The sequence below is a fragment of the Lolium rigidum genome, chromosome 6 (genome assembly GCF_022539505.1).
Source record: "Lolium rigidum isolate FL_2022 chromosome 6, APGP_CSIRO_Lrig_0.1, whole genome shotgun sequence".
NCBI classification, from domain to species: Eukaryota; Viridiplantae; Streptophyta; class Magnoliopsida; order Poales; family Poaceae; genus Lolium; species Lolium rigidum.
In genome coordinates this window covers 226,313,145-226,328,402 of record NC_061513.1, presented here as the reverse complement: position 1 = coordinate 226,328,402, position 15,258 = coordinate 226,313,145, and the positions used below count along the sequence as shown (strand labels likewise).

The 15,258-nt window shown below is 43.4% G+C and overlaps 1 protein-coding gene and 2 long non-coding RNA genes across 4 annotated transcripts; 2 read left to right on the top strand and 1 right to left on the bottom strand.

Annotated features, from left to right (window-relative positions):
• Positions 1-1,483: 1,483 nt before the first annotated feature.
• Positions 1,484-5,100, top strand: LOC124666953. Its single transcript, XR_006991093.1, has 5 exons — positions 1,484-2,837; positions 2,921-3,017; positions 3,107-3,342; positions 4,381-4,456; positions 4,710-5,100. It is a non-coding gene; the product is annotated as an uncharacterized LOC124666953 (long non-coding RNA).
• Positions 5,101-7,413: 2,313 nt separating this feature from the next.
• LOC124668027 lies at positions 7,414-9,761 on the top strand. Its single transcript, XM_047205231.1, has 4 exons — positions 7,414-7,521; positions 7,706-7,918; positions 9,157-9,353; positions 9,439-9,761. The coding sequence occupies exons 2-4, from the start codon at positions 7,751-7,753 to the stop codon at positions 9,590-9,592; spliced, it is 519 nt and encodes a 172-aa protein (XP_047061187.1). The 5' UTR covers positions 7,414-7,521; positions 7,706-7,750; the 3' UTR covers positions 9,593-9,761.
• Positions 9,762-10,986: 1,225 nt separating this feature from the next.
• On the bottom strand, positions 10,987-14,212 carry LOC124666253. Of its 2 annotated transcripts, XR_006990842.1 has the most exons (4): positions 13,959-14,212; positions 12,107-12,778; positions 11,255-11,320; positions 10,987-11,160 (listed from the first exon to the last, which is right to left on the bottom strand). It is a non-coding gene; the product is annotated as an uncharacterized LOC124666253 (long non-coding RNA). The 2 variants fall into 2 exon arrangements; XR_006990841.1 differs by having other exon boundaries at positions 12,107-14,212.
• Between the last annotated feature and the right edge of the window lie 1,046 nt (positions 14,213-15,258).

The following is a 15,258-nucleotide window of genomic DNA, read 5'->3' as shown; positions in this document are numbered from 1 at the left end:
GTTGTATATCTAGAGAATTAACTTTGTGTCAAGCCTAAATCGAAAAAAAACTAAAAATTGGTTAGCACCTATTCACCCCACATGTCAACACCGTGCCACGTTTGCATATACGTACATGTATCGTAGCCAGTGACCGTACGCGAGCGGACAACGCATATTCCATGACTGTAAATTAATTTTTTTTTAATACAGTGATTAAACTGATTTATACAGACAAGTTCCATAATGTACCATGTATTTTACTCGCCAAGTAATACAACCCAATTCTGTAGCCACGAAAGCATCGCTCTGGCTGTCTCGTAGATTCGCATGGAGACAAGAACAGACGCACAGCGCACAGGCGGGTGGCGGCAACCCTACGCAAGGCGACCCGACGAGAAGCAGAGCATGCAAGCGGCGGCCGGCGGGAAGTTGCGGAGCACCGGCGAGCGACAGCAAAGAAGGCTGCAACTTGCAGCCTGCAGGGACCGCGAAGGAGCATCATCAACGGCCAGGACAGCAGGACCTAGGACGCCAGTCGCCAGGTGACCTATTCCCCTGATCCCCTATTCCCCATTTTCCTTCAGATTTTTTTATTTGCATACCCGCATCAGATCAGCACTTAGCGATACAGCAGTACCATATTAGCTGTTTGCAAGTTTGTAAGTTGTAAATATCAGATTAGCACTTAGCAGTACTGCAGTACCATATTAGCTGTTTGTAAATTTGCAAGTTTGTAAGCTGTAAACATCTAGCCCATGGTCTTAACTATTATGTACTGTTACTTGATTGAAATTTTTTATAGTCTAACTGAAATTATTATGGCCATATGTCGTGTATATGGTGGTCATTTTTGTTCTCATATTGCTTCGAGATTTTTGTTTACAATGAATAACCGGTCCCTAATTCCTGGCTTCACCACTGAGTCGTGTGAATCAGACTGTGTAACACTTTCAGCATATCGTGCGATTCGGACAGTGTAACGGTTCCATCATACTGGGTAATGATGGACGTTTCTTTTACATGTAAAGTGTCAGGACCGGCTGACGTTTCCGAGATCCCCATTTACCTCTCTATTTTCTTAGTTATAATTTTTGGTAAAATGATGATGACTTGGCCTAGATTGAACGGGTATATGTTGATTGGGGCTACAAAATGTGATCTACATAGTGTTTTGCTCAATTATTAAATTGCTTCTCCATGACAAAACTTGAAAGAACACTGATTTGGTTATATTAGCAGTTGTTTCGGGTCATGTCCCTTTGGAGAAGTGAGCAATGCTATAACACTCTATGAGCCAATGCTGAAACATCGCACAAGTGTTGATCTGAAGAAAGCCCTTCTGCATCTGATGATTCAAGCAATCATTTTTGTAAAGCATGGCAGGAAGGCCAGCAGGTAAATGCCCATATCCTGCTAAGTGTTAACTACGATTGTGTGTTCTAATTGTAGTTAGCTCCCCCGCTCCGTGCTTCTTACATTTTTTGTGAATTTATGCAGCTATCATGGTCCTGCTTTCCGTGATTGGATGGATGCTATCAACGCTCGCTCCATTGAGGATCACCTGGCAGATGAGTTCTCAACCATGATGCTCCATTTGATGTGTTCATATTTTACTTGTGCCACCCGGCGACAAAGTGTTGGCTACTGTATCACCACCACCTCTGATTTTAGTCGTGAAAAGTTTTCCTCAGGACCATTCTGTAGAAGTACTACTTTTCATAGTTATCTTATTCCGTTCTCCTTTTCACTAAGTTACTTTCAGTAAAAACAGTTGCGTGGAGCTACTTATAGTTAGAATCAGTTAATATGTATACAGTGTGGTCGTGTAACTCAGATAATTAATATCAAGCACAGGCGTAAAAGAAATAACTTGAATATAGCAGTACAATTATTACAAAAATGTCACATGGACCGTGCATATTACACAAGGTTAAAAAGCTGAGTGGACAATAAACTTTTTATTTTGTAGAGACATAATTCAGACTAATAGGACACCCGAAGTCAGGTTCGGACCACCAGAGCAATCTGAGAGGCTTTACAGCCTCCCGAGCCGAAGGTTCGTGTAGTACCGTATGGTCAGCCATTGTCGTAGAAACGTCATGACACGGGTTAGTATAGATAGACGAGTTGGGCCAAGTGTTAGACGATAAGCTGCTAGCTCAGCAGCTACTGGCTCAAAGACAATATGGTTCTCGTCAGTTGATTTCAAAACTCCTACAACATTTAGAAAACAGAAAGGGTTAGAATACTCATGTATATTAACTATTAAGCAGTTTAGTAAAGTAAACACTACATTCTAACACACGTTGTGTCATCTAGCAGGTGTAAACTGCAACTTACTACAATTTGATGATATAGCGCAATATCGTAGACTCCAATTAGTGATCAGAAAAATGTGTGTCAGTTCTTGTGTACGTTGTTGCTGTACTGTAAAGATGCCTCTCAATGCTTGCCTCTCATTATCGATGAAAAGCTTTGACTTCAGTTTGGTGAGTAGCCCATACAGAGAAGTGGGTTGCAATATTAACTTGTATGAACCAGAACCTATATCTGGGAGTTTAAAAGTGTGTTAGATTTTTAGTTGCATTATGTGTTCCCATGGTCATGCATCTGCTGTGGTGTCTGCATTATAAGATCATATGTCATACCTATTGGTGTCTGATCAACTGAATTTTGTAGGTCTTCCTGTTGCTTACCAAGAAATTTTGAAGAGCAGATCGATTTAGTGTGGCAATTCTGTAAACATGCTGGCAGTGTTCCTTCCATGGCTTTCAACTTCCGCTTCATCCCATGAACATGAAGATATTCGTAACTGCTTATGTAAAATAGTACCTGAAGAGAAACTTCTTCAGCAGGTCTTCAAATTTGCGACTCTTTACAATTTCAGGCAGTAACTTACTTGCTGTCGTGCTAAATTTGAGTTCCTAAATTTGTGAAGGTTGTATTTACTTGGATCAAAGGGAAAGCAAGCAGAGAAGTGGTGCAGGGTAGAAGTCATAGCTGCAAAGATGCCTCCGTTGTTGATCAAGCTGATGGTTAGGCTGCTAAGTCAAGAAACTGCATCCTTGACCATCTGTATTGGATCAGAATGAACACTTACTGACATTTTTCATTGGGTTTTCAGTTTCTGCCACTCTAGGAGTTCATGTATGAGATAACTTTCAGAAGCTACTCCAGGAGTAGAGTATACCTGCATTTTGACTATGATCGTCCTCTTCTTCTTCATGTATGTTGAGGTCCTCTTCTGGTGGAGGAGTGCAATTGAGGTCCAAAATTGATAGTGCCATTCTTGCTGATGCCATTTTATTGCTGATCCAGATTTTATTACTGGACAATGGCTGTCTTCGATACAATCTGGAGGTAATTTCTGAATATTATTAGTTTTTGGAGGGAAACACATGATGTAGTCTTTAATTTGTTCTTCGTTCGTCACTTCCATGGGTAAAACGGTTGTGCCCATCTATATCAAGATAACCAAGAGTTAGAAAATAAAAAGATAGTCAACAAGATCATATTCATTCACTTAGTTCTTGAAAGGACCATTCACTTAGTTCTTGAAAGGACAACTATGCGAACATTCCCCACATTATTATTTGTTGCATCCAGAGTACTATGCCAGATTTTACTTGTTGAGAGACTATGTTAAAACCATGGTGCTAGTAAGCCTTAGGATAGGACTGATTATTACACTTCTTTTTTTGCTGTCTAGCCCAGCGTAGCCTTATCTTGACTAAGGTTGAATGTCAATAGAAAAAGTAGCTTAGTAGGTGTATAGGATCCAGCCTAATCTACATGTTACACTATCTCTACGGAAGTTCCAACTAACATATGCTTTTGAGAGAAAATTTCCTGATGTGCTTTATATACTCCAAATTTAGCACATGGATGGCAAATGAAATAAATCAGTGAATTAGCACATGGATGGCAAAATTAATCTGTGCATGTGACATTCAGATGACTTTCCTCGAAGTTGATCATGCCAAAGTGTCAACATCATGTTATTTGGGTACAGAGAGATGTAGGAGATGAAACAATTATATAAGATAAACATAAAGTTTGAAGCAATTCCATGAAAGGTATATCTTTCTTTCCATCCGAAAGCATGAACATAAACTTTCAATACTCAGGCATCTACTTTCCAACAAATTTAGAGGGGAAACAACCATCATGCCAACCAATTAAGAGGTGTGATCAGCTTATCTCTACTATCTAAAAAATAGGTTACTCTCTAGATGTAAAAGGAAACATTGATTAGTCTAGAGGCATTTCCTACATTATGACTGTTCATCTTGAGGATGCATTGACGCTGGCAAATAATGGTGGGACATTCGTCTCCTTTGAAATCCTAGAGTTTTATATGATGAATCTCAGATCGAGTTCTTTGATTTGTTGGTGCAGATAAGTAGTGTATAAGCGAGCTGTCGCTTCAGCAGTAAGGAGACGCCGTAGCAACAACACATAATAGTGCTCACAGGTGAGGGGATTCCCATTAGTTTGCATGTTGCAGCATTCTTGAGATTTATTTATTGCAAATTTCCAGTGTTTTATGGCCTGTTTGGAGGATTATATTGCTACTTTGTCATCTAGACCCTTTTATTCACGATCCAATTCGACATGAATAGAAGAAGTGAAGGTTTATTAGGACGTGCCTAACCTGAAATCCCACATGATTTCTGTGCACCATATGCATTTTTCAAAAGGTGCTGATCAATAGAAATTATCTACAGATCAGGGTGCATAGGAGTAACTCATACACGCAATTCCTACAGATTACAATGGAGGGGCGAAAGACCGAGATACTACTTTTGTCGAATGCATGCAGGAGAAAGAAATACACTACTTCCTCCGATTCAAATGATGGGGAATTCGCTCTGATGACAACCAATTTCAGATGGGCATACAGCTTAGAGGTGTGATTACGTACCTTCACTCTCCTTGATGATCCGAACACAGATTGTAAACTCTCCCAGATGATCCATACACCTTTGTATTAAAGGTGTGATTATAGGAGGTCTCTCGCCCAGCCATGCTTGAGGGTACCCTTTATATGCACTCACCAAGAAATCTGATGGACTTCTCTGGTTTGGAGATGTGAAATTGTAGAGATCCGGGGCAAGTACTGATCTAGTTGGTGCGAAATGATGTAGTTTCGTTTCTTCTGTGTTGATGCGAAATCCCTAAAATCCCTGAAATGATGGAGTTTCTAGTGATGCGTTGATTATGTTGCCTTCAAAAGGTGTAGTTTCCTTTCTCCTCCCTGAAATCCCTGAAATGATGGAGTTCCCGTTCGTCTGTATGGTATTGCGTTTGGTGCGAAATGATGTAGTTTCCTTTTTTTTTATTTTGAGAAACACAGTACAAACGCAGGCGCTCACATACACGCGCATACATCCACCCCTATGAACGCACACACGCACACCCTACCCCTATGAGCACCTCCGGAAGACTGAGCCGGCAGATTGGATCTTGAAATTGACGAAGTCACTACAGGCGCCTCGCTGTCGACGGGAACGTCGCCTCCCACTGAATGAATATTCCGCCTTTATGAGACACACAGATGTCAAATCTGGGATTTAAACTCTGGTGGGCTGGGGTACAACCACCCTCCTAACCACCCAACCTCAGGTTGGTTCTCATGATGTAGTTTCCTTTCTTATGTGTTGATGCGAAATGGAGTTTCCTTTCGTCTTTATGGTAATGTATGGTAATGCGTTGATTCTATTGCCTTCAAAAGGTGTAGTTTCCTTTTTCGTGTAAGGTATTGTGTTGATTCTGTTGCGTTCAAAAGGTGGAGTTTCCTTTTTCGTGTGATTGCGTTGATTCTGGTGCGTTGGAAAAAATGATCATATTAAAAATATGTAGGACGAAACCCTAACTCCCGCACCCTCCCGCACCCCTCCCAACCCTAACCGCCGCCGCCGCCGGTAGCGCCGCCGGGGCAAAGACCGCGGGGCGTGGCAGAGGCGGGGGCCCTTCCCCGTTGAAGCGCGGCGGACGGGACCCCTCCTCCTCGAAGCTGCGAGCGGTCGGTGCGGATGGTGATGGGCGGCGGCAGCATTCTGCGCTGTGCCCCCCTCCTCCCATCGGCTCCCTTCGTAGCACGCCGGCAGGGGCTGGTGGTGCGCGGCGGCAAGGCCCATGGTCTGCGCCATTTCCCCCCAGCCTCTCACCGGTGTGTGGAGATGGTCTCGGGCTTCTCCCGCGACACAAGGTCGCCCGGGGCAGCAGCCTTGTGTTCGACGGTGGAGGCGGCTCTCTTCTTCGTCGGAGAGGGTCAGCCTGCGGATGGTGGTGCTGGATCTTTCGATCTGTCATCGCGTTCCGGCGGCGAGGTGGAGAGGTGTGGAAGCCGGCGATGGCTGATGTCGCCGGTGGTGGGCTGACGTTCGGCTGCGGAGGTGCCCAGGGCGTGTGTGGTGTCTTCGGACAACGCGATTTGCGCTTGGTGTCTCCGGCGGCAACCTTGGCCGGTCTGGGATGGTCGTCGACATGGGGGCGCGACCTGAATAAAGGCGGCGGTCCTAGGATTCTTTTTTGTGTCAAGATGATGATCTGCCAGACCTGTGTCCCCATTGATCTGGCTAGAGTGACGGGTTCCGGGAGGCGCCGCCGGCGATCTTCCATGGGCGATTCACGCCTGGAGACTGCTGGATCGGGTGGGACTCGGTCGTGCGCACCCATATTTTACTCTGGTCGTTTGGTTTCAGAGGGAGTGATTCGAAGCTCTGCTGGCTGTTAATATCATGGGGCATGTTCTCGTTCCATGGTCCTGACAGAGAATGGCATGAAGGCCGATATCTGAGGACTAGCAATGGAGGATCCGTTATGTGGGGCGAGGAGGAGTTGGCTTGGTGGTTCATGACTTGGAGCAACGGCATGCAAGTGGGGGCGACTGCACAGGAGAAGACCAAAGTCTTATCTTTCAGGGTAAAAATCTAAGGTCTGGCCTTAATTGGTTGTGCCTGGCAATGGCCTTGTTGAAGGCATTGTTTTGAGAGTGATGACCTTCTTCAGGGTGAAAACCCAGATCTTTGATCGGGCGACGACATCGCTTGTGCACTGTTCCCTTCTTGGAGGCACCGCTTTTGAAGAAGTTGGATTTATGATGTTGTCTTGGTGGTGTTAGTGCTATTGTTTCAATGTTTAAACTACCGTAGCGGGATTTTTCTTTTTTCCTGTAATTCTTCTTTCTTTTTTTCACTGCGTACATCCGTAAGGCCGCTAGGACAATGCGTTGTTGTAGAGGCTGGATATAATTGGTATCTTCGATATTAATATATGCTGTTGTCGAAAAAAAATAGAACAGTTTTGGCTTTTTATAGATATAGAGATACTGGTACCGAATAATGGGCTGGATAGGGCTTTCGATTGAGAAACATGGGCCGAACCTGCTGGAGAGAGATGGTAGTCGAGAAATCAGGTGCACGCTGCCTTCAGTTACAACTTGTAATTCCACACATAAAAAAATAGGTCGGAGCCAGCGGCGGCGGCGGAAGGCGATCGAGGAACCCTAACCTAGAAGTTGGAAGAATCCCTAAAGTAAGTACGCTCACCACATCCCATGAATTCTTGTGATTTTTTTCCCTAGCTGGGCCGGACTCGGATTGGGGTTTCATGGTGGGATTAGGAGACGGTGGTCGTGATCTTGACGGACTCGGAACACAGTTGCCGACTATATAAAGAGCCTAGATTCGCAATCTATTGATAAAATTGCACAACACAGGCGAGACGAGGCGAGGATCAGAATCAGAAGAGAGCGAGAACGGCCATGGCAGCGGCGATTCGGTATGCGTCGAGGAGGTTGGTTAGCTACGTGCTCCAGCGAACCCAAACAGAGTTGCCAAGGAGGCTCATCCACAGCGGTCCGCCGCCTGCAGCCTCTTCTCGCCGGCCTATTCCTTCCGGTGCTACCCACCCACCAATCAGCAACGCTGAGGTACAAGAATCACATATTCTTTTCGATTGGCAACTAGTTACTGTGCTCTGCAAACTGTAGGTCTCATAATTGAAATTGTTTTCAAAACAACAAGATGGGGATTACTTACCCCAGGATTATATACGCCTCCTAGCTAGTTTTTTTTATAATCCTAATTATGGCCATAGGACATAGGTTAGTAATTCTTTGCGGATGACATATGTATCTCTTATGAACACTTGATACTCTTCCTATGCAATGTTAAGGAAATCGGTAATCGTTAACTGCTCGGTTGGCTTGGGAGTAGCGATTAATCGGAATTCGGATGATTAACTGATTTAATCGGGCGGCTATTAATCGGTGCAACCTACACAAATTAGCACTTAAAACAATTTATATAAGAAAAAATAATAGTATATGAGCCTCTATATGTCTCTCCCTACTTCTCTAAAGCCTAAAATCCTAGAAAAACTTGTACGCTTCTCCTCCATGACCTAATCTTTAAGGTCAGGAGCGAATCAGGATCCACTAGCCGAAGCCGCGTTCATTCCTTCCACTTCTTCTCCTCTCACCTCTGAAGTTTATATTCTTCCACCACCTACCTAGGGTACGACCCCTCTTACACCTCAACCACCTAACCTATTGAAGGCGTCCTCCAGTTCCTGGACGAGCTCCTCATGGTGATCGAGCTCCTGTAATATGAGGTCTGGGAAACTATGAGTAACTGGTCTAGGAGGGCAAGAAACTATTTGGCAATAGTGGAAATGAAGCTATTGGAGGCTTCCATCAAGCGGGACCCTTGCAAAATCTACTTTATTGGGGAGGGGTAGCGCCTGTATTTGCGATACGCATTGAAAATATTGTAACTTTTTTGACCAGGTGTGGTAGTTAATCGGGAAAATACCTAGTAATCGGACTTTCGGACTGATTAATCGGGCTAAAGGATTAACACAAGAGATTAATGGTAATCGACACGGTCAAGCCCCTAGTAGCGATTAATCGGCCTAGTAATCGTTGAATCGGCCTAGTTTTTGAACAGTGTTCCTATGTGATAGGGATGTCCCAATCAAATACATTCCAGAACTGTCATAGCCACGATCCATCTATTGAATCGGACTAAAAGCAAAAAAAAAAACATATAGCATCTCATCCATGAATCTGTCGGTAGTTGTTTTTGTGAAGGAAATTGCAGCACTTAGTGTTCTTTTTATCCACTATCTGCTGCTAGTATTCTAAGCTAATTTTGTACCTATTGCCAGCTTCCTGCTGCAAGGTCTCAAGATGGGAAAATGGATGCCTTGAGGCAAATCAGAAAGAAGAAACAAGAGTTGTACGATCAGATTGCCATGACCGAACGAAGATATGACACGGGCCTTTGGGGGGAAGGCTTTCAGAACAGACAACTGCTCCAGCATCTTTCTGTGCAAATCGAACCTAAACCTAACGACCCTGTGTGGTATTACCTCAAACACATGATCATTTTTTCTTTTATTTTTTGCAACGATTTTTCATTCAATTAATCTCATCTCATGGACATGCAGGCGCTCAAACAGAAGAGCAAAAAGGATAACGAATGTTATGATGTTTACACTTGTTAGTTTATCAACCTATACGCTGGGGACTGAGTTGCTGGACTCACACAAAGAGGCAGGTGCACCAACTGGCAAGATTGCTCCCGCTGTGAACAACCCATAACAGTCAACTGGAGGACCAAGCATATTCTCCCTCCGTTCACAATTACTTTGGTTCTAGGTTTAGTCAAAGTCAAACTCTTAAACTTTGACTAAATATTTACGAAAAATATTAACATCTATGATACAAAATTTATTGCATTAGAATCAACGTAAAGTATACTTTCGTATTATCTGTATTTGGTATGATAAATATTGATATTTTTTCTTATATTTTTGGTCAAATTTTACAAAGTATGACATTGACTGAACCTAGAACACGAACTACATAAAAAAAAGGAGGGGAGATGTGTCTAGAAATGGTTATTAATGCTAGCTCTTGAGTAGGAAGTCTCTTGTTCCTTTGTAAGACAGAACTACCAATGGCAGGCGCGGCGGCATGTTTGCATTTTAGATTAGGGTGGCGATATGGAGGTGTGGTGGGATTCGGGGGATAAACAACATAAAAAACCATCCAGCACAATGATGTTAGGTAGTGATTGACAGAACATCTAACTTGCTCCATGAAAACCAATACAAAGCCTCGGCCACTTTAAAAATCAGAATCTAAATCTACTTTGTAAATGGCAATGTGATGCAATACTGACAGCAGGAAAAAAATGTCATTCCATAATTTAGATATTATAACTGGAAACATGTTCCCATTACATAGTGTAATACATAGGCAAAGAAAACATACTATGCAAACTATCCGTGCCTCCGATTACAAAAGATCTAGTGCACTGTATGAACAATTTGTGCCTCCTGTGAGGTGATGCGGACATCCTCAAAGGCCTTGTGGCAGTGGTGTTCACGGCGGCACGCCGCAGCAGTTATATGATTATTTGGTAGATGCACTACCGAGTAGGACCACTCTCTGCTGAATGCACATTCCTTTGATCCATCTCTAGCATCCATTTTATTCAACTGAACACTGCACAGTCGTAGCAATGAATTGTTCGAACCAAGTAGTCCTTCAGCCATAACTAAATTCTGAGCAGATTTGCATGGCCATGAACTCAAGTAATTCTATTCTATTCTACTACTAATAAAAGCCCCAGAGGGGCTGATCCGGACAATTTGGGACGTACGATCACTTTATCCAACGCACCACATCGTCTCCATGTTTGATGGAGCGGAACACCCGTTTCCACGCACAGACTCTGTTTTCCAATCGGTACACCTCACCCACAAACAACCAACCCACGCACGCACACCATGTCTAACAAAAAAAAAACGACTCACCCCAACCGTCCCGATTGCTAGCACGCAGCGCTCCCGCTCGCCACCGCTCGTGCTCGCCGCCGCAGCACTCCTGCTCCCTGCCGAAGCTCTCCCGCTCGCCAGGTACCATGATCGCCGTCGTAGCACTCCCGCTCGCCAGCACTCCTGCTCGCCACCGTAGCGATCCCGCTAACCAACAACCACGATCGCCGCCAAAGCGCTCCCGCTCTCCAGCCTCCACGATCGCCGCCGAAACAATCCAGCATGACAACATTCCCGCTCGCCAATCGCCGCCGGAGACAATCCCACACGCCGATCGCCGTCGGAACACTTCCAGGCGCCGTGGAGACAACATTCTGCCGCACACACCTGCAATTCCTTTAGGTCAGACAACTTGAAATCTCCCTCAATGCATGTATCTACAACTTCTTTCTTTTTCAATCAATTTCCTAGCTTTGTATACCTGTTAAGCATGGATGCCATCTAGAACCAGGAGAATCGATTTTCACAACTGAATGCTCTCTTAACACTGCAGGCAAAATAATCAGAATGAGTTAGAAACTATGAAAGGGAATTCTATAAGACAACTCTTTTATATGTAATTGAGCAGTCAACTTCTGGTGTAATAAAATCAGTTTCATAACTGAGTGCTCTCTTAGGACTGAAAGAACTGGTATATATAATCGGTTTTCAGAACTAAGTGCTCTCGGTCAATATTGTCGTACTAAGAATTCAGATTCAGGAATCACCTTCAGTAGAATAGCTTCATTCGGGCTTAAACATATCAGTATTAAGTTGGCCGAGATTGTACCACATCGATTACGATATTCACCAAACTACCATGCGCCCACGTGGATTTATAACTGTGAGATTTAAACAGATTTGTGGAGAAGCATTAACACTATCTTAACATGGACTACTATGTCAAAAAAACTCCAAACACATCTAGGCCATAAGCTTAGGATGAGGATACAAATGCTGACTGCCAAAAACATACATGCCTTCCAATCACAACTCATCCACTTAGGCAAAATTTTAGAACAGGAGGACTGCAAGTTAGAGTCTATTGTCCATCAAGAAATATATGCCAAACAAATTAATTCATCCTATGTGATGAAAAGGCATCAGAGTTCAGAAAAATGCAGAATTCACATTCGACAAATAACAAACTTTAAATCTCACAAGTTTTAGCATGCATTTTTCACATTGAATATTTCATACTGATGTGCCCTATCCCTGCTACAATTTCATACAAATATCATGAAAGCATTGTGTAATTTTTTTAACGCAAACCAGGGCTGCACGCACTGATTACCTCAAATCAAATATTACCGGCTGAAACCAGAGAGACCACATGGAATCTTTCTTATTTTCTACCCTGCAATGTATGGGAAAGACACATTGTGTCAGGTTCCAATATAAGTAAAAGGTAAAAAAAAACTTCTGAGCATATCATGCCCTCCATGTTACAAAAAGGTAGCCTCAATCTAACTTCTTAAATGAAATGATACATAATAAAAAAATGAAATACAAAAGAGGGATGCCTTTTTAGATGAAAACGTAAAGTTGTATTAAATCCAAAGCCTTTTTAGATGAAAATTGGACAGCATGGTACAGATGTGTGTACCACGCCCAAAGCCATTCATCTAAGCAGTAGTTAAAAAAATATGAGAGTGCAAATAAAGATAGGCAGATAGCATACGGAGGTTCACGGTTACCATGCAAACATTACCAGAAACTATGAACCACATGACCATAAGGGGATGAATAATAAACATGCGCTGACCTGCAAACATTACCAGAAACTATGAACCACATGACCATAAGGGGATGAATAATAAACATGCGCTGACCTGCAAACATTACCAGAAACTATGAACCACATGACCATAAGGGGATGAATAATAAACATGCGCTGACCTGCAAACATTACCAGAAACTATGAACCACATGACCATAAGGGGATGAATAATAAACATGCGCTGACCTGCACCTGTATCTATACTACATGCTTAGCCCTCTTTATTGACCAGGTGAGGACCCAGAATATATACCCATTCTCAACAATCCCGACGAGAGTATTTTCACCCTTTCTACTGACTTTTTTTTTTGACTCTAACCTTTCATGAGTTGTTGCAAGCCTGATAGAACGTTCAGATTTGTTACTCTTTTATCCAAAATGTATTAATGCAACTAACTCTGAAACAACCAAATATGCTTTACGAAGGGTTTTGCAATATATGGTCATACTTTGTTTATCATAATGCTTTGCTACAATTGCAGGATAGTGCAATCAGATATCCATATGTCATCATCCAACCGCACTCCATTTCAGGATATAACCAACAAGCAAAGCCAGGGTAGGTAAAAAAATTGCAACGGTGAGCACAAAATTATGGTGGTATACTAAAGTGTGTGCATATATTGACACACATATTTGAAGTAAATCTATTCTATCCTTTACTGATTTGCACAAACCCAAGTAAAATTACCATACCAAGAATAGACCGTCTCAGAAAGGTAATTAACCACAAGCATCAGTTCAACAGCCTGATGACGGCAGAGTGTTAAAAATAGATACATTTATGAGAATAAAACAAAGTACATGAAAGTGCAGACAGTGAACATGCTCTTTCCGGGTTATAACAACAAAGAGTAGATATCGTCTAAGTACTTTTTCATGGTACTTGTCCTTATTTTATTAGCAGAGGAGGAGTGGGATGTTGACCTCATCAGAGATTAAATCTAACCAAGTATATATGCCAATTGGCAAGTAATGTTCAAAAGCAATTCACTGCACAATCTAGGTAAATTTCTACAGATTCATAGCATATCCTGATTTTTTTATCAAAACCAATTCACCCCACAGTCTCACAAAATTACTAAGATGAGCGCACACGACAACCCAACCACAGGTACACACACACAACACACTTGCACATGCGATTGTCGATCTACACTTGCAGCCTTGCAGTTGAGAACGATTAAAGTACACACTGTCCAATTATCACAAAACTCATTCCTTGGTTTGACATGAACCAAGCAAGAGAATAGACACTACGACAGCAAGTATTGTGATTATATAGCAATTTATCCAAGTAATTGGCAAGACTAGAGGTCACAATGAATCACAATTAAAGGGTGAAGGGCCAGTCAGAAATATATACCTGCGCATCGTCGACCAGTGAGCTGCAGGGTGATCAATAGTTCAACACCATCAACTTGGAGGGGCGCTGACCATTCGCTGGAGCAAGGGTGTGGACCATTCACCGGAGAAAGCGTCCCTCCGCGATTGCTCCGGTTCATCAGCTTGTACAGCAGCAGGAAGAGGCGGGCTGTGTGGGTCCCCCGAACGCATGGTGGCCGCACAAGGTAATCCGGTGGAGAAGTGCCCGCGCCTGCTCATCCATCGGTGCCTACGCTGGGTCGCCCGCGAGCATGCTGCCGAGCTCGACCTGGCGGCGATGTTGGGGAGTGAGGACCAGACGAGGCGGGGATCAGCGGGGAGATAGGCGAGGGGACGCAGGACCACGCCGGGGCCGTGGGGAGGCAGGTGAAGGGGCGACGGACCTCGCCGGGGCGATTTCGAGGCAGGTGAGGAACGCAGGACGCCGTCGCCAGAGCGGCATGGAGACAGTGAAGGAGACCAGGATCTCTCCGGGGCACGAAGGGCAAGATGAGGGTGAGCCAGAACTCGCCGTCGCCGGAGCAGCCGGGAGACATGGGAGGTGGCTCAGGGCGTTGGTAGTTGGTAGGTAGGTGAGGTGGATGGAAGGAGCTGGACACGGTGATAAGTACGGTACTACCCAGTGAGGAGCGGATTTGCATACAGATTGGTGTGTGGGGGATTTGCAAAAAAAAAAAAAAAAAAAAAAAAATGATTGGAGTGTGGGGCTTGTCTAATTTTGTGTGAGCGATCGAGGGAGATAATGGGAGTAAGGGGCGCAGGTTTGCAAATTTCTTTTCTCGGGGAAATTTTTGGAGGAGTCCGGCACACATGTTTGATCGTATGCGCGTGCGTGTACTTTGAAAAACAAGGTGGCATTTTTTTTATTCCGTGGAGGGCAACTTTTAAGGATTAAAAAATGTTACGGTACGATTATTTGATGAATTTAAATCTCCTTGATGATATTTGTAATGAATATTCTAAATATTTATTCATGGAGTACGTCACGTGAGATATTTGTACAATTCATACAGGGTTGTCGTTGCATTACACTTATTTGATTTATTCAATCCACAATGTAGCATTTCATACATGTGCGCTGCTCTTTACGGCTATTTGGTTTTTAATCTCATCACTCTTACATGAAGCGCTATATTTCCCAATACCCAAGGCTAGCATTTTACATCATGCTCATTTGTACAAACTTTGCACATCAAATTTTATGTCAACGTTGTACAATGCATACGTTGGATGGTTTAAGTCGCTGGTAGTACATATTTTGAAGTGTGAAAGGAATGAAG

Coding starts and splice junctions, on each gene's coding strand:
- LOC124668027 (XM_047205231.1), top strand. CDS start 7,751: ATGGCAGCGGCGATTCGGTATGCGTCGAGGAGGTTGGTTAGCTACGTG. Junction 7,919..9,156: donor CACCAATCAGCAACGCTGAG/GTACAAGAATCA, acceptor ACCTATTGCCAG/CTTCCTGCTGCAAGGTCTCA. Junction 9,354..9,438: donor AAACCTAACGACCCTGTGTG/GTATTACCTCAA, acceptor ATGGACATGCAG/GCGCTCAAACAGAAGAGCAA.